This window comes from Triticum aestivum, chromosome 6A (genome assembly GCF_018294505.1).
Source record: "Triticum aestivum cultivar Chinese Spring chromosome 6A, IWGSC CS RefSeq v2.1, whole genome shotgun sequence".
Lineage (NCBI taxonomy): Eukaryota > Viridiplantae > Streptophyta > Magnoliopsida > Poales > Poaceae > Triticum > Triticum aestivum.
Genome location: NC_057809.1, coordinates 597373532 through 597391579, shown reverse-complemented (window position 1 = coordinate 597391579; position 18048 = coordinate 597373532). Strand labels below are relative to the sequence as shown.

The 18048-nt window shown below is 45.7% G+C and overlaps 2 protein-coding genes across 3 annotated transcripts; both read left to right on the top strand.

Moving 5' to 3' along the window:
- The first annotated feature begins 2984 nt into the window (after positions 1-2984).
- On the top strand, positions 2985-9050 carry LOC123128830 (calcineurin subunit B). Of its 2 annotated transcripts, XM_044548929.1 has the most exons (9): positions 2985-3168; positions 3275-3416; positions 3874-3974; positions 5851-6469; positions 6604-6728; positions 7484-7580; positions 7717-7826; positions 8389-8463; positions 8690-9050. In XM_044548929.1, the coding sequence occupies exons 4-9, from the start codon at positions 6400-6402 to the stop codon at positions 8738-8740; spliced, it is 528 nt and encodes a 175-aa protein (XP_044404864.1). In that variant the 5' UTR covers positions 2985-3168; positions 3275-3416; positions 3874-3974; positions 5851-6399; the 3' UTR covers positions 8741-9050. The 2 variants fall into 2 exon arrangements, with proteins under 2 accessions (XP_044404864.1, XP_044404863.1); XM_044548928.1 differs by having other exon boundaries at positions 2985-3416.
- A 1384-nt stretch (positions 9051-10434) lies between these two features.
- LOC123128829 (BTB/POZ and MATH domain-containing protein 1) lies at positions 10435-11918 on the top strand. Its single transcript, XM_044548927.1, has one exon. The coding sequence runs from the start codon at positions 10588-10590 to the stop codon at positions 11650-11652; it is 1065 nt and encodes a 354-aa protein (XP_044404862.1). The 5' UTR covers positions 10435-10587; the 3' UTR covers positions 11653-11918.
- The last annotated feature ends 6130 nt before the right edge of the window (positions 11919-18048 follow it).

Below are 18048 nucleotides of genomic sequence, written 5' to 3'. Positions count from 1 at the left end.
CCTAGTTGGAATAGGATTCACGGAGGGGGGGGGGGAAGAGGAAGGGGGGCCGGCCCCCTCTCCTTGTCCTATTCGGACCAAGGGAGGGGAGGGGCGTGCGGACCATCTCTGGCTTCCTATTCTCTTTTCCACTAAGGCCCATATATCTCCCGGGGGGTTCCGGTAACCTCCTGGTACTCTGGTAAAATCCCGATTTCACCCGAAACACTTCCGATATCCAAACATAGGCTTCCAATATATCAATCTTTATGTCTCGACCATTTCGAGACTCCTCGTCATGTCCGTGATCACATCCGGGACTCCGAACAACCTTCGGTACATCAAAACGTATAAACTCATAATATAACTATCATCGAAACCTTAAGCGTGCGGACCCTACGGGTTCGAGAACGATGTAGACATGACCGAGACACGTCTCCGGTCAATAACCAATAGCGGGACCTGGATGCCCATATTGGCTCCTACATGTTCTACGAAGATCTTTATCGGTCAGACCGCATAACAACATACGTTGTTCCCTTTATCATCGGTATGTTACTTGCCCGAGATTCGATCGTCGGTATCCAATACCTAGTTCAATCTCGTTACCGGCAAGTCTCTTTACTCGTTCCGTAATACATCATCCCGCAACTAACTCATTAGTTGCAATGCTTGCAAGGCTTAAGTGATGTGCATTACCGAGAGGGCCCAGAGATACCTCTCCGACGATCGGAGTGACAAATCCTAATCTCGAAATACGTCAACCCAACATGTACCTTTGGAGACACCTGTAGAGCACCTTTATAATCACCCAGTTACGTTGTGACGTTTGGTAGCACACAAAGTGTTCCTCCGGCACACGGGAGTTACATAATCTCATAGTCATAGGAACATGTATAAGTCATGAAGAAAGCAATAGTAACATACTAAACGATCGGGTGCTAAGCTAATGGAATGGGTCATGTCAATCAGATCATTCAATCAATGATGTGATCCCGTTAATCAAATAACAACTCTTTGTCCATGGTTAGGAAACATTACCATCTTTGATTAACGAGCTAGTCAAGTAGAGGCATACTAGTGACACTCTGTTTGTCTATGTATTCACACATGTATTATGTTTTCGGTTAATACAATTCTAGCATGAATAAACTTTTATCATGATATAAGGAAATAAATAATAACTTTATTATTGCCTCTAGGGCATATTTCCTTCACTATTAACATTTTTATGCAAGTTGCGACATATCTGTCCATTTATCGGCCTTTTTTAACCGAGAAATACTCTAGAAAATCCAAAACTTGTCGAACACCCAAAAACTTGGCATGGTGCTTTGAATTGGTCATATAAGGCGATGAAAAAATGGGGTCATTTCAAGAATGTTAAGAAACAACGTGCTCCCATTCAAAGCTTCTGGTAATACCCGACCCCTCCTCCCTCTCCTTCGACATGATCTGTTTTTGTACATCCTTGAAATGACCATAATCTTTTACCACCAAGTGGGCATACCCATGGTAGGCATCCATGTCAAGTTTAAACGTTTTTCAACACCGTATGCAAGTTGTGAGACGTCCCGCCATTTACCGGCCTTTTCTGACCGATAAGACATAAGTTGAAAACTAAACCAACTTTTCAGGGTGCCTTGAATTGGTCCGATAAGGCCATGTAAAAAAAAACTTGGCGACATTTGAAGGATGTCGAAAAACAACGTGCTCTCACACGAACCCTTCCGGGGCTCACGGCTATCCGACGAGCGGGCTGCTGGACATGGGGAAGACAATAGAGATCTACCGTGGACGGTTGTAGACTAGTCAAGGGCATCTGTGTAGTGCGATTGGATATCTGCCGGTGCCAGCCGTAGACTAGTTTTACCTTAGTCCGGTATATTTCTTTTAGTTTAAAAATTTCGTTCAGTTTATATGAAATCAGCCGTAGTTGCACGAATTTCGTCGTTTAGTTCTAACAAACAACAATTGAAATGTACTAGCGAAGCCCGCGCGGCGGCACGCCGCGCCCGTTGAGACGTAGGTATTGTATGTACTGAAATATTCTGTATGCATGCTATTTTCATCAAGTGGTGATTAAAGAGAAAAAGCTTGCATTCATAACTATTTTACACACGGCATACATTTAAGATGGAAAAGAGACGGTACCACATTCCGGAGAAGATCTCTTTATTGTCAGTGGACACGATAGACAGTACTATGTGTATATATACATTATCTTATTTCATGCGATAAAAAATAAGACTTCTATGAGCATGAGTTTGTAGTAAAAAAAAGCAAGACATGCACAGAAACAATTTGCAAATGATACATTTATTATCAGCATGAGTGCTTCATCTTGCCAGATGAAAATTATACATTGTCCTCTTTTTTTTTCAAACAAGACCAGACACATTACATTCATTCATAGCTTATATCATTCTTGTGGAGTCTTCCGCCGGATTGGTACCTCCAATGAAATGAGGCAAAGCATTTGCAAATTGTTCCATGCGGCCTACAAGTGCTTAGCGACACTGCATGCAACAACGATTTTGAACAAATAAAAGAGGCATCACTATGATATGCATTTGATTCAGAACTGATCAATCGACTGCGAGTTAAAAGTAGAAGTAAAAATTTTCATTCAAGCACAATTTTTCCCTCATTGCCCTCCCGTATATTTTACTCTTTTGTGATGTTACATAATGATGTTCCTAGGCATGTTTCATGTAAGTTTTCATATGGGAAGTTTCATTTATTAAAATAATAGATCAAATAATGCCATGTTGATTGCTATCGAGAATGAAAGAAAAATATGTCAAAGAGGAATGCCAAAAAAAGTTGTACGGGTCCATATGATTAAAAAATGCATAAAAGGAATGATTTGATTTAGAAGTGTGCCTGAAAAGTGAAAACTAACATGTAAGCTATAGAACACAAATAAGGGAAAGTATAAGTGCTAAAATGTAAAATGACCTAAGAGATAAGGTTTTCCAGTCCTGCTCTCTCTGCTTCTGTGCGGCACACGAATAACTCCATTCAGACAGCGTTGGGCCGAGCACCGCCGTGTGTCGCCGCCCCACGCCCGGCTACCGCATGCAGCAGCCACACCGCAGGTCGCCGCTCACGGCAACTACGCGCACACACGCAGCAGCCACCGTCGCCCCGCGAGCTTTGCCTGGCCGCGCACTGCCGCAACCACACGTGAGCTTTTCTGACACCCACCGCCCACGGTCGACCTGCGAACCACACACGCACCGTCGCGAAGTGTTGATTGATCCCCTCCATGGCCTCGTGCTCGCCGTCACAGCCCGTCGCCCTGGGGACGGAGAGGGGCAAGATCCGTGGAGCTGCGCATGGGGTCAGCATATCGTCCTCCTGCTCCTCAATTCTGGTCGGGTATCGTTTGGTCCGTGCGGCAGAGATGGTGAATTCCTCCTTGGGTGCCCCAGGTTCGGTTCCTTTGCTTCGCTTGCTATTTCTGGTTGTCGTGTGTTTGTTCTGCCTGAATTGAGCTTCTCTGTAGAGTAATGAGTTCCTGGATTGATGGTAAGGAAGTAGAAACATGTACTTGAATACTTGACTTGTTTCTTAGTAAGAATAGTGGTCAAATTCGGGATTGTTCGCTGAAAAAATATAACTTTTTATTAATATTGTTGTCTAGGTTGATGGATTGGTGCATTTGTTGTGCCTGACAGAGAATTTCTAATTTTGATAATTTGGCCGATACATTATCTTCTCCTTTTGGATGTTTGTGAATTCCGACATGTCCAATGGGAAAACAAATGCTCAGTTTAGTGACTTCACCTCAAATTCGGTTTTACCTGTTGAATGAGCAGGTTGTGATTTATCTTCAATTTTTCACAGTGGCCACTTACCTGCTGTAAAACTCTGGTTTCCTTTGTGCAGGGTGGTGCGGCCTTATATTTCAAGAAATAAAATCTTATGGTTACATGCTATCAGTTAAGGTGAATCCGTGAAAGGCCGCTTGAATTGTATGCCTCGCTCAGGTAATGATTCCTTTGTGCATAGAGCTCTTCTTGATGGCCCCATAAGTAGTAATTAATTTGCTACTCAGAAAAAGCAGTGGCTATTTGTGTTATGGGACACTGATTGCTTCTTGTGTTAAAATGACGATATGGCTTTATTTATGCGAAATAATCATCCATGTATTTAAAGGTCATCCAAGTACATATTTAGAACCTGTTAGGGCCCTTGTGTGTACGCGCTTCTCTAGTATGACCAGGTATTAGTTGACAAATGAATATACATCAAAGAGCGTATGACCAGGTATTAGTTGACAAATGAATATACATCAAAGAGCGCCACTTCACTTGCAGTGCTTCGAGCCTTGTAGGCCTCGACATAAGTCCCTTGGCCAAGCTTCACTGTGATGCCTAACAAACTATTTCACAAACATCTTTGTTAAATGATAAAAGCAACAGTGCAAGTAAATAAAGTCATTTTCCCATGTATAAACTGACTTCTTCCAACTGCCCAAAAATGGAGTACTAATACACAGAGAAGGTGTATAATTGTTAAAGCCACTTTACAAATTATTTTGGGAACAGATTAAACATAACAGACGATATACACCGGTTGAATGGGTATTATACATGTCAGGAATTACCAACAGTACTTCTTCTTCTTCTCTCAAAGCTGTCAAGAAAATACAGCCAAATAGAAAGTTAGAAGGATTTTGAGCTCTAAACTCCAGGTATCAATCCACTTGACTGTCTACCGATCTCCGGCCAATTAATTTATGAATCAACGGATTTATTGCATTCATTTCATAGATAATAAATCTGTAAAGAGAAGTTAGGAGGCAGCATACATATCTGAATATTCACACTTCATATACAGCCACAATATATCGTTGATTCAGAGGTAGGACAGAAGACCGCCCGGCCAGATCTCCATATAGCTGCAAAAAGGTTGAATAATTTGTGAACTCCGTCAGACAGTAATATTAAAAATTCCTTGTTTTATTGATATATTCACATCTAGAGGAAGGAGATACATGTCAACAGGGGAGGAAAAGCAACCATCAATTGTGCTAAAGTTACCTCTCCAAAGTGGCCTCAGTCCAAAGACACTCTCTGTAGTAAAATTTAGAACACAAAACTGATGAATGCTCTGTGAAGTAAAATCTAAAACACATAAAATGGCACGGGAGGTGTGGAGCCTGTCCATCTTATTTAGATGATCTCCAAAAGAGTAGTGTTTTCGTCCTCTTGTGGAGATTTAAAATGCAATTACCCTAAAAAGTGAAGTTAACTGGTGGGTGAACACGTGCATTAAGTAGATCCAACTTCATTAGTTTTGAAAAATAAACCAATTCCCTTTTATGATAATTTTATACTTCATATTTGTTTAGACATTGTCAATTCAATTTTTGGTACGCAATAGAGCTAAAAAAGAACTGTTTGTACATCATATATATATGCATGATATTATAAACCATTGCGAGATTTCTTTTGTTATTGAAATGCTCCCTATTGTGAATTTAATAGCAGTTTAGGATAAAGTAGTGGATCCCTAGCTGATGGTGAAAAAACACACCCTATTCCTATTGAGCTGCCTAGAAAGAAGCAGCCCCAAACACACATCATAGACACGTAATGTAGGGTACACTTCATAAGTCAAAACCAGTATTATACGCGTGCTAATACATTAAGTGCTAGAACAAATCACATCACATGTCACCAAAAGCAAAACCTATTCATCCAAGGACCTTTTCTATTGATCTTGGAAGCGTCTCCCTGCTTGCGGAGATATGCATGATGGAGAGTGGAAGGTTTCTTTTTAAGAAGTTATAGAGAGAGCAGTGACCCTCACCTAGCTAGCACACACACGGACTAACTGTACATACCCACCACACAGCAGCAGCATACTACTGCTCCTGCGCATGCAGATGGCGCAACAGCAGGCTGCGCGAGCACACACGCAGGCAGCAAGGTGCATAGACAAGAGGGCGAAAACTTTGGCTGGAATAGATGCTTGGGTATGTTCATGGACTGGTCTCTGTTCGCGGATGGATGCCAAAGGTGGAGATGCGCCGAGTGGGGCGTGGCGTGGGGAAAAAAGTCCGCTCGGCACCGGAGCTCGTAAATGGGCGGCGGTCCCGGTCCCGGGTCGCCATCGGGCGGCGTTGCGGCGATCTTGACGAGATCACCGGCAGCGGCACCACCGATCCCATCCCCCTCGGAGACTCATCAAGAAGATCGATCGGTATAGGTGACGGACACATATGCGGCCGATATATACTCCCTCCTCCGCACGTCTCCTTCCAAATCAACCACTCCAACCAGGCCGGGCCGATCCCCTGCTCAAATTCCTAGAGAAGCAGTCCCCTTCCTCACCCCCACTCGGCCTCGACTGACGCGGCGAGGGAGAGGGGAGGGCGAGTCGTCGGAGGAGCCGGGGACGGCGGCGATGGGGAACGCGTCGTCGATGCTCACGCAGTACGACATCGAGGAGGTGCAGGAGCACTGCAGCTACCTATGTGAGCGCCCGCGATTCCCCCATCAATTTCCTCCTGCTCCGTCAATTTTCGCTTCGATTTGGTGGTGAATTGGTCGATTCCTGACGCGTCTGAGTGTTTTTCTTCCCCCCAAAATCGAACGAATCGAATCCAAGTCTCGCAGCAGGAGATCGTGTCGCTGTACGAGCGCTTCTGCCAGCTCGACCGCAGCGCCAAGGGCTTCGTCTCCGAGGACGAGTTCCTCTCCATCCCGGAGTTCTCCACCAACCCGCTCTCCAAGGTCCGTCCCTCCCCCGTCCTCCCCCCGTCGCCGAGACGCCGAATTTTGTTCCCCTGCTCGCTTTGTCACTGTCGTGCCACCTCCAGATGGCTGACTGACTGACTGTAGAGTACTAGCGCGTGCCCACGAAGCAGACCCTTCTTGTTTTTATGCGCTGTCCTTGGATTTTACACACAGCACTTGCCTGTACTGCTATTTTCCTAGTAGTATTGTATACAGCTCTGTCCCCACTCAATCAAGGAACTAGGTGCATCTGAAAATGTTATGCCAACTGCCTCGCAGAACCTGTACGCAATCGATCGGCATAGCGAGTTTTACCACTGTTTAACACATGTGAAACCTGAATATCTCTATGAAGCGAACCATCTTCCACGTCTGCTTGGAAAAAGCTCTGGCTATCTTCGATTTTGGATACCAATGGAATCATGTTTTTCACTAAACAAAGGCTTATCAAAGTTCAAAGACTGGTATAATGCTTTTGCCAAATACGTAACACTTATCATAGACTATGAAAATCCCGTATAAATCATTTCTACTGAAGATTTGTAGTTTGTTTTTCTTCCCCAGTAAAATTCAGTGTATCTGATTTGTATATATAGTGTAGTTACTCCAGCAAAACACAACCCTCCTTGCAAATAACGTAGTCTGTTCACTTTCTTTACTCAGTTTGACTGTTTTAGCTATATTTCGGGGATTCAGCAGTGTCAACTATAGACGTGAGACTGATTTTGAGCTTCCACGTCTTCTGTTTGCAGAGGTTGCTACGTATGGTTGATGGATTGAACTTCAAGGAATTTGTTTCTTTTCTCTCTACCTTCAGCGCAAGGGCCAGCCTTCAGCAAAAGATTGAGTGTAATGCTCATCATGTTTCTTTTCCCCCTTTTGCTGTCTATCTTGAAAAGAGTGTATGTTGATTTGGGTCTCTCTGATCCTTATGATGACTAATTTGCTGGTCCGGTGTTGATTTGGTTTGTGTTTCATTGAACAGTGATATTTAAGGTGTATGACATTGATGGCAAGGGGAAAGTATCCTTCAAGGACCTGGTAGAGGTTTTACAGGACCTAACTGGCTCATCCATGTCAGAAAAGCAAAGAGAGGTTCTCATTTGATTCAATCCTGTATTTCATTGCATAGTACATTCACTTGCAAGTACACTTACTAAATCAACAAGAACAAATGTGGCTCTTTCCTTGTTTCCTTTTCAAATAATTAGTACCCTGCCATAATAAACACATCAAGTGTGCATACCTTGTTTCCAAAGTGAAGGGAACCCTGAAACTAAATTGTAGGTTTCTTCATTGCAGTAAATGTTCAGAGTAGCATGCTTCGCACTGCAAATTCCTATGTTGATATTTACTACACAAGTCTCTAAAACGTCTTATATTTGCGAACAGAGGAACGTCTTATATTTGCGAACAGAGGAGCATTAGCTACAAAATATAGACTTGTGTGTAACCAATCCTTGTGTATCTAAGAGCTCAGTGTCCAGATTTCATGATTTTTGCACGTCCACAAGACATTAGTGCCCTCTCTGACCGTTTGCAGTGAATAGTTTTGTTATCGTTTTGAACTGGATGCATAATCTTTTCAAGCTTATTTACAGCACTATCTATAATCTCATCTAGAAGTACTGACACTATCTGAATTGACGTGTTTCAGCAAGTACTAACAAAGGTGTTGGAAGAAGCCGGGTACACACAGGATTCCACGCTAGCATTAGAAGATTTCGTGACGGTACGCAGCTAAACCTTGCTTTCCATTCTTATCATGCTGTGGCATATTCATCTGAATACGGAAAGCATATCATGTGCAGTTTTACCATTATCCAGTGTGGCTACTACTAGTACTCATGTTATGAACTGATTTTACAGTTCTATAGCATTTCTTCACTCTATATTGCTCTTGTTCCGTACTGCTGGACCTAAAGTGAAACTGAATTTCTTCTGTGACATGGTTTCAGATCATCGACCACCCCGGCCCGAAGATGGAGGTGGAAGTGCCCATCGACTAAGTGAACGGCGAATGCAGATTTCAGCTGATGAGGACGCAAGAAACTCTCCCTGTCTGCTGAAAACAAGTGTCCGTAGCCAATAGAGCGTGCGACGTAATAGAGTGGGAGCTCAGCGTTTGAGCTCTTGTGTGCCTGTCTACACACATGCCAAGTCTTAGTAGCTTTGTTAATAGTGCAATTCAGCGTCAGTTTAGTCCATTTTTCTTTCTGGTTTGAGGGAATTAATTATTGCATGCAGTGTCAATGTAGAGTGAATCTTGTTGCAGTTTCCAGACTTTGAAAACAGACTTGGGACTTGTTTATGGGATCACTGATGCGGGCTTTACCATGGTCTGGTCCTTCACCACGTGAGGCCAGAATTTATATGGAAAACCAACCGCCTTGGGTTCATATGAACCAAATACTTGTAGCTTCGGCCAAAATTCGTATGTAGAATCTGAATTTTTGTGAGAAAAAATCATGAATGACTACACACAACATGTGAAAATTTAGAACTTAAAATACAACTTCTGCAGAGCAAGTTATGCTACTTCTTTTCCTGGCTAAAAAATGGTCACGTGTATGCGTCTTCATATCCTCAAATTGTATGATTTAAAAAAAATCTGAAGCTTTTTCATATGCATTTGTTCAGAATTCATTTCAGCCCACTACTTTGCCCTCAAATGTTTGAATCGGGCGGTTTGAGACTGGACCCTTATTTTGGGTGGGACGTCCACGATTGACCCCAAATCGATGGGCGAAGTAGGAGAGTCTGGGCGTACTCTACGTCAAACTCTGATAGCTCGGACCGATTAATTTTGACCGACAGACATCTTGGTTTTTCGCCCGTCGCCTCCACTTGTCAGTGCTTCCTCTTCCCCTTATCTCTACTTTTTAAGTTGTCGCAAACCTCCTCTCACCGCCTGCACCTCACCCTGCACAAGCCATGGTGAGTTGGTGACCCCTCCTTAGCCGCAGTCCCTCCACCTTACAAGGTCGTACAAGCCTCGCGCGCCCCCTCTCCGATGCGTAGATTGTGTTCATGCTGCCGCCGTCGCCAAGGGAGAGGAAGCACGCGCCGCACATGCCAAGAAGGGTCTCACGCTCATCGCTCCTCCTCCAAGCGGGCGTACGTGGGTCACTTAATATTTTTTTACAATTCCTAGCTAGTTAAGGTCTAGTTTTGGGCAATGAAGGAGGAGGCGCTTGCCTCCTCGCACGCACCACGAGTTGCAAAGCCCGTGACGCCCTCAATCAGGCCGCCTAGCAGAAGAAGGTCGTTATGAGCAACGGTGACACCCGCTCCTATGCCAAAGAGGAAATCGCCGCTTCAGCCAACACCGACAATGCCGGCTCTAATGTGTCCGAGAAGGAGGTGTCTTCCATGGCTAGAACTATGATGATTTATCCTTCAAAAAAAACAAAAAAAAACTATGATGATTTATTCATAAGTTTAGAATAATTATATTATACTTCCTCCGTAAACTAATATAAGAGTGTTTAGATCACTACTCCGTAAACTAATATAAGAGTGTTTAGATCACTAAAGTAGTAATCTAAACACTCTTATATTAGTTTACGGAGGAAGTACTATTTGTATGCCAAATGCAATGGTGTATTTGCATTTAAAGGAGAAAATTGAGGGTGTCGTTTGAGATTTACCCTTAGAAGACCTGCAGACGATGCCATGTGGGCCCCGGCGGCGAGTCTTCCAGAGGAAGCCATCAGCTCCATCTCCTTCCTCCGTCCGTCCGCCTTTCCCCTTTCACACCGCAAGAAAGAAAACCCTCGCCCAAATCTAAAGCGACCAACGCCCCCGTTTCATCTACGAGAGCTGCGAGCTCCCAATCCCGCGGAGCAGCCCGGCCATGGCGTCCTCCGTCGCCGGCGGGGTGCCGTCGAGGTCCGCCATCGTGGCTGACACGACCAGCGGGCACCACCTGCTCACCATCCACGGCTACTCCCGCACCAAGGACATGCCCACCGGAGAGCGCGTCAAGTCTCACCCTTTCATCATCGGCGGCCACCGCTGGCGGATCGACTACTACCCCGGCGGCGTGCGCCCGGAGGTCGCGGACTACGTGTCCCTGTCCCTGATACTAGAGGAAGATGGCCCGGCGCCGGTGAAGGCCCAGTACGACATCTGCCTCGTTACCAAGGAGGAGGAGGCGGAGCAGGCCGCGTCGATGGCGTCGGCACCGGTCGACGAATTCGCTCCCCGCAAGGGCTGGGAGTACTCCAAGTTCGTCAGGAGGGTGGAGCTGGAGAGCTCAAAGTATCTCACCAACGATTCGTTCACCGTCCGGTGCGATATCGTTGTCGTCCATGGTTACCGCGCCGCCGGCGGCATGGCGGCCTTGGTCTCTGTGCCCCCATGTGACCTGCGTGAGAACCTGGGCAGGCTCCTCGACACCGGGATGGGCGCCGACGTGGTGTTTGAGGTCGGCGGCGAGACCGTCGCGGCACACCGGTGCGTGCTCGCGGCCTGCTCTCCGGTGTTCGCCGCCCAACTCTTTGGACCCATGAAGGAGGGTAATGCCGCCCACGGCGTCGTCGTCTGCGTGGAAGACATGGACGCGGAGGTGTTCAAGGCGTTGCTCCGTTTCACATACGCCGGCTTGTTGCCGGAGACGTTCAAGGAAGACGGAGTCGTATGCCAGCATCTGCTCGTTGCTGCGGACAGGTATGGCATGGGGCGGCTAAAGCTGATCTGCGAGCAGAAGCTGTGCGAGTACATCGACATCGGCACGGCAGCAGCCATCCTGACGCTGGCCGAGCAGCACCGCTGTGAGGGGCTGAAGAAGGCCTGCTTCGATTTTCTCACCGCTCCACCAAATCTGAGGGCTGTCGTGGCCACCGACGGCTTCCAGCATCTGATCGCGAGCTGCCCTTCTCTTATGGTCGAGCTCATGGCTATGTCCCCTACACATTAGCTGAGTGATGGATGTGCCTCTGAGTGTTGTAGCAATGGTGAACCGAGATGCAAAAATTAGCCTCATTTCGCCCCTGTTTTATCAGTTCATTGCATCTGTAACTGTGCCTATTAACCAGGAAGTGCGTTGGAATCGGAGGTGATAAAATGCTAAGGTTTTTAGGCAATGGTAGCTTGTGGTTTCAGGTCTTTGTTATCTGATATTGCGCTTGTGGTTCCATGGTTTCTGAACCTTATCGAGAAAATATAATTATGTTCTTATTATCACCTACTGTGCTAGTACATGATTTCATCTACATTTCTCAAGATGTCAACACATTCTTTTATCTACTCTGCTTGTTAATCAAATGGTATTTTGTTATCAGATAGCTTGATCATGCATCTACACTGGCCCTGTTATTTACTCCATTTTGCACTCTCCTTGTGCGTCAAAAAACAGGGTTGACACCCACACTAGTTGGAAAGGAATTTATTACCAAGGAGTTCTGCAGCTATAACAATTAATACACATACCTTTTTGAGGTTTTGGTGATGTGGGAAGTGGGAACAGGGGTATCATGGAAATTCTGTCAAATCATGAAAACCAGTTTGCCTCTAGGATTGTCGTTGTTGGTATCTGTTAAGGACAGCAATTTGATTCTGTCAGAGGTATCATGTTGGTTAAGGCCAGTTGCATTACAAGAAATTTGCATGGGGGTCATGGGATGCTATCAGTTCAGAAAATTAGAACATCCAACATTTTCTTTTCTTGTTTTGAATGCGATCCAGGTTGCCTGTGAAATTATAAGTCGATCTTGAGGGAGCAGCAAAGCCATTTCATATCTTATATTGAAAGCAGGACAAGTGCTTCATTTGTTAAAAAAAGGGGGAGCATGTGTTTTGTGTTGGTGATAGGTAGCGTCAACAGAAACACAACACTCTGTTCTTTGATTACCAGAATTTTCGTATAAAAAGATTCTAATTGATGTGGTGTTGCTGTTTTCCCAATAGAAGTGAAGTCTCGGAGCAGGCACGAGTAGTTCTATTGGCTGGACCGCTGCGCCAAGATGTTCCCCTCCGAGGACGAGTTCCCCTCCATCCCTTAGTTATCCACCAACTCAGGTACGCAGAGTTTTGGCTGCTTTGTCCCTTTTTGTACTAACTGATTGATTGCATGTGCCGATTGATGGAGTGATCTCTTTTTTATGTACTGTCCTCTGATTATGCTGTTGCTACAATGCTACTTAGCTTGACTGATTCCCTATGTTTACCAAGAGGCGCTCCCCTGTAAATTATGGGAAAAATTAAATTAGGTTTTATACTATTTTCACACAAACATGTAGCCCTGAGACCCAACACAACTAGCAGACATGTCAGATGTGTCGTCTAGACATCGAGTGCATAATTTCTGGAAATAACCATCTTGATTTGAAATCAACTGACAGTCACTTAGTAGCAGCCAGTAGTAATAGCAAGCTAACTGAATCTGATTCATTGTAGCGATATGCCAACCTCCTTAATTCAACTCAGTCGGTGAATACCTTCTTGTTGATGATCATGGTCTACGGCAATGCTAGTCACTTCAACCTTTATGATATGGAAGGATTAGCATAAGAACTATTGTCATGGTTTGTGTCTAAGTCATGTGGGACCTGAAAATGTATTTCCTGAACATCACTATGAATGAAAGTATCTTCCACATCTGAAGGCATCATAGTTTTCTTTCTCCATAGAACTTGGTGTCTCATATGCCATATACCAAACAGAAAAACCCGGCTCTGTTGATTTTCCTTGCTCTAAGTTTGACCGTCAAAGTTATATTTAGGAGATTCTGCAGTGGCAACTCTAGATATGGGTCTGGTTTTGATTTTCCATTTCTCCTCTTTCATGCAAAGGTTGCTCCGTATGGTTGATAGATTGAACTTTATTGATTTTGTTTCCTTTCTCTCTACCTTCAGCCAGCACAAGGGCTAGCATTCAGCAAAGGATTGAGTGTAATGCTTAATCATGTTTGAATTTAGTTGTTTTTCTATCTTTTGATTTTCGGAACAACTATATGTTGACCTGGTACAGGTTTTATGGGACCTAACACTCTTAACAGGGTCATCCATGTCAGAGCAACAAATATGTGTCCGTTTCCTTTCTTCTTCAAATAACTGGCATCCTTCCATCATAAACACATCAAGTGAGAATAAATACTTTTCTGAAGCGGTCCATGCCACTCAATTGTAGGTTTCTCTGTAGCTGCAAATGTTTAAAATAGCATGCTTCGCAGTGCAACATTCTATGTCAGAGCAGCAAACAGAGGTTCTCATTTCAAGCAAATCCTGTATTTCTTGGCGTAGTGCATTAACTCGCAAATAACTAACTAAATCGACAAAAAAGGTGACATTTTCCTTATTTTCTCTTCAAATAATTAGTATCCTGCCACGATGAACGCATCAAGTGAGCATAAGATCTGAAGGCGATCCTGACAGTAAGTTGCAGATTTTTTCATAGCTTCAGCTGTTCGAAGTAGCATATGCCTATGCTGTGCAAAGACAATATTCGGTGTAATGCAACCTTTTAGGCCTCTTTTGGTTCATAGGATAGGATTATCGTAGGAATAGGAATTTTGTAGGAAATGAGATGACATGTATCTCAAATCCTATGAGTAGGAATAGGAAATGGGATGTCATTTGGTTGACACCAAAGGAATTTTTCCATTGAGTCTAGACTCATTTTTATTTTCCTATGAAATGTGGAGGATATGAACCAATCCTATGTAGGAATAGGAATCCATTCCTATGAACCAAAGGGCTCTAAAGGAAAAAATCCTATAAGAATCCTATCCTCTAGAGTTCCTATGAAATTCCTCCAAACCAAAGGAAGCCTTACTATTAGTTCAAAAAAATATAATTATTTAGGAACTCATCCTTTCTTAGTCAAGTGTTCGTTATCAGTTGCATCCTTAAGACTTAGCGCGTCAAGATGGAAGGGATTTCCTTCTTAATTCTTGCTTCATTAGATTGATACATCTCCTCCCCTTATATAGAGAGGTTTACTTGACTCCTAAGCAAACGACCCTTATCTCTAATTAACCCTAAGACTAACGGGCTATACCGCCAGCCTAGGCCCATTAGGCCTATTACTTACTCTAACACGCTGCTAGAAGGAGGGCGTGAGAGGGCCGGCCGGGGGCCTTTTGCCCACGGCCGGGCAAGATGGAAGGGATTTCCTTCTAATTCTTGCTTCATTAGATTGATACATCTCCTCCCCTTATATAGATAGGTTTACTTGACTCCTAAGCAAGCGACCCTTATCTCTCATTAACCCTAAGACTAACGGGCTATACCGCCAGCCCAGGCCCATTAGGCCTATTACTTACTCTAGCACTGCACCCCACCTGGACGTGCAGCTTGTCCTCGAGCTGCAACCTAACCAACTTACAACCATGACTCGACGCAACACAAACCTAACACCTAAAAACAAGCCTTTTACATCTCGGCTTGGTTTATTACTCTCAACTTGAAATGGACTCGGACGATTTAAGTGGACATCATCGGCATGTCGGACGTGCACGTGTACAGCCACCTGGATCCCATGGACACCACCTGGACAAAAGGAGTGCGTGTGTATGGCCACCTGGAAGTGGTCGCAAGAGCGACCAGCAGAGGCGCCCTCGTGGCGGCCGGCGGAATGCAGTGGTGCTATGCGGTGCTCTCCTGTCGGTGACACCCTGCCTTCTCCCCGTCGGACGGCTGTTGGTCTGCACCGCACAGAGAAGAGTGGAGGGCTTGCGATGGTGAATGACGAGGGGTGCGCCCCCCCCCCCCCAACCGCCGATGTCGCAGACTTTGAGGTCGCTGCCCGTGAGGAAAACAGCATGCCCAAGATCCCCGACGCAGCGGACGAGATCGCGGTCCTTTGCGCAGCGAAGGGCAACTGGGAGGAGCGGCAGCTGCAGACCACGCATCTCCCGAGCACGCCGACGCGCTAGGAGGCCGCGCGCAGCAGCCTGTAGCCTTATCGTCGCCGACACGTGGCGGGTAGTGATCCAAGCCGGAAGCGGCGACGGCGACGGCGACGGCGGGAACTTGATCTGCTGGATGGGGACGCCCTGGGGACGCGGTAATGGTGACGGCGGGAACTTGATCTGGTGGATCGGGACTCCCGCCGGCGCGGTCGATGCGGGGCCGGAGCTGACCGGCGGTGGCTGCTGCAGCGGAGCGCCGGGCGCGGCGGAGGCCGCCAGGAGCGGCGGCTGCCACTGTAGCCAGGGCGGGGCGGTGGTGGCGGTGGATGGCAGCTGCAGCGGCCCAGCGAGCGCGGCGGGGACGCCCTGGGGCAGCGGCAGCCTCCGCTGCCAGGAGCGGCGGCTGCCACGGCAGCTAGGGTAGGGCGGTGGATGGCAGCTGCAGCGGCCCGTCGAGCGCGACGGAGGCCGCCTGGTGCAGCGGCTGCCATGGCAGACGGCGGCGATGGGCGGCGCAGCCGGGTGCGGCCCGTAGGACCCGACCAAGAATAGGCAGATCTCCTGGACCGCCTGGGTTAGGTCCCGCAGCGCCCCAGACACCTCCTCCGGGGTGAGGACGGCGGGGGCGGGCGCGGCGGAGGATCCCGGCGCGGGCAGGAGCAGGGCGACGGTCGTGGTGGTCGCCAGAGGCAACGAGGTGACCGGCAGCGGAAGAGACGGGTTGGGCGACGGTGAAGACATGATCGAACCGAAGCTAGCTGATACCAAATTGTTATGTGGCTGCTAGAAGGAGAGCGCGAGAGGGCCAGCCGGGGGCCTTTTTGCCCATGGCCGGGCAAGAGGGAAGAGATTTCCTTCTTAATTCTTGCTTCATTAGATTGTACAACAGTACAATCTCAAAGTAACGTGATTTGAATTGGTGCATTTCAGCAAGTACCAGCAAAGGTGTTCGAAGAAGCCGGGTACGCATGGGATTGCACGCTATCATTAGAAGATTTTATGACGCTACATAACTGAACCTTGCTTACCACTCTTATGCGAGCTGTAATACCATGGCAGGTTCATATGAACAAAAACAAATAATAGCTTATGTAGTAGTTATACTGTTATCCAGTGTGTCTATTACTAGTAGTCATCTATAAACTACATTTACAATTCTATAGCATTTCTTCTCTGTATGTTGCTCTTGTTCTGTACTGCTGGATTGGAACTGAAATTTAACGCAATTTGAATTGACGCCTTTCAGCAAGTACTAACAAAAGGTGTTGGAAGGAGCCGGGTACACACGGGATTCCACGCTATCATTAGAAGATTTTGTGACGGTACAGAGCTAAACCTTGCGTACCTTTCAGATCATAGCTGTAATACTGTGGCAGTTTTGTCTGAATAAAAGAAAAACATACTCCCTCTGTTCACTTTTATAAGGCCTTAAAGACATTTCAGACAATGTGCAAAATAGCCTATTTTCAGTTGTCTGAAATGACTTATAAAAGTGAACAGAGGGAGTAGCTTATTTGGTTATACTGTTATCCAGTGTGGCTGCTAGCACTCATCTAAAATCTAGTAGTATATTTACAGTTGCATAGCTATATCGTTCTTGTTCTGTACTTTTGGACAGGAAGTGAAACTAAACCACTTTTTTGCCGTGGTTTCGGATCATCGACCACCCCGGCCTGAAGGTGGAGGTTGAAGTGCCCATCGACTATTGAATGGCGCGTGCAGGTTTCAGTAGACGAGGATGCAAGGGGCACTCTCTGTCTGCTGGAAACAAGTGTCCATAGACCACAGCCAATACAGCGTGCGACATAATACAGTGGGAGCTCACTGTTTGAGTTCTTGTGTACCTGTCCACATTATGTCCACATTACAGCGTGCGACAGAATGCAGTGCCAATTCAGAGTCATTTTTCTTTCTGTCTTTCAGGGTATTAATGATGCAGTGTCAATATAGAGTGAATCTTGTCACAGCTTCCACACTTCCAAAACGTTACGAATTTAAAATTGTTTATTAGTACAGGAGGTCAGTATTTGTACGGGAAATCATAATCTCATCTTGGGTTCATGTGAACTAGGTATCTGTAACTTGGCGAAAATTCATATATAGAATTTTAAAAATTGCGAAAAAGCGTGCTGGACGGCACACAACATGTGAAAAGTGGAAAATATAAGTAGTTATGCTACTTATATTTCCTTTTTTCCGTCAGCTAGAAAATGCTCTTATTTGCTCCCCAAATTTCAAGAGTATGTGTCTTCTTATCCTTGATATTTATTATTGTTTTGACTCTTTTTTTAAAACTTGTTGATACGATTTTCCGCTAATGTTAATGTAAAATTCAGTAGACCCGCAGACGATGACATGTGTGGCCTGGTGGCTAGTCTTCCAAAGGAAGCCATTAGCTTCATCTCTTTCCATCTTTCCAACGTCCGTTCCACTTCCATTGTGCAAAACCCTCGCCCAAATCTG

Coding starts and splice junctions, on each gene's coding strand:
- LOC123128829 (XM_044548927.1), top strand. CDS start 10,588: ATGGCGTCCTCCGTCGCCGGCGGGGTGCCGTCGAGGTCCGCCATCGTG.
- LOC123128830 (XM_044548929.1), top strand. CDS start 6,400: ATGGGGAACGCGTCGTCGATGCTCACGCAGTACGACATCGAGGAGGTG. Junction 6,470..6,603: donor GGAGCACTGCAGCTACCTAT/GTGAGCGCCCGC, acceptor ATCGAATCCAAG/TCTCGCAGCAGGAGATCGTG. Junction 8,464..8,689: donor CATTAGAAGATTTCGTGACG/GTACGCAGCTAA, acceptor ACATGGTTTCAG/ATCATCGACCACCCCGGCCC.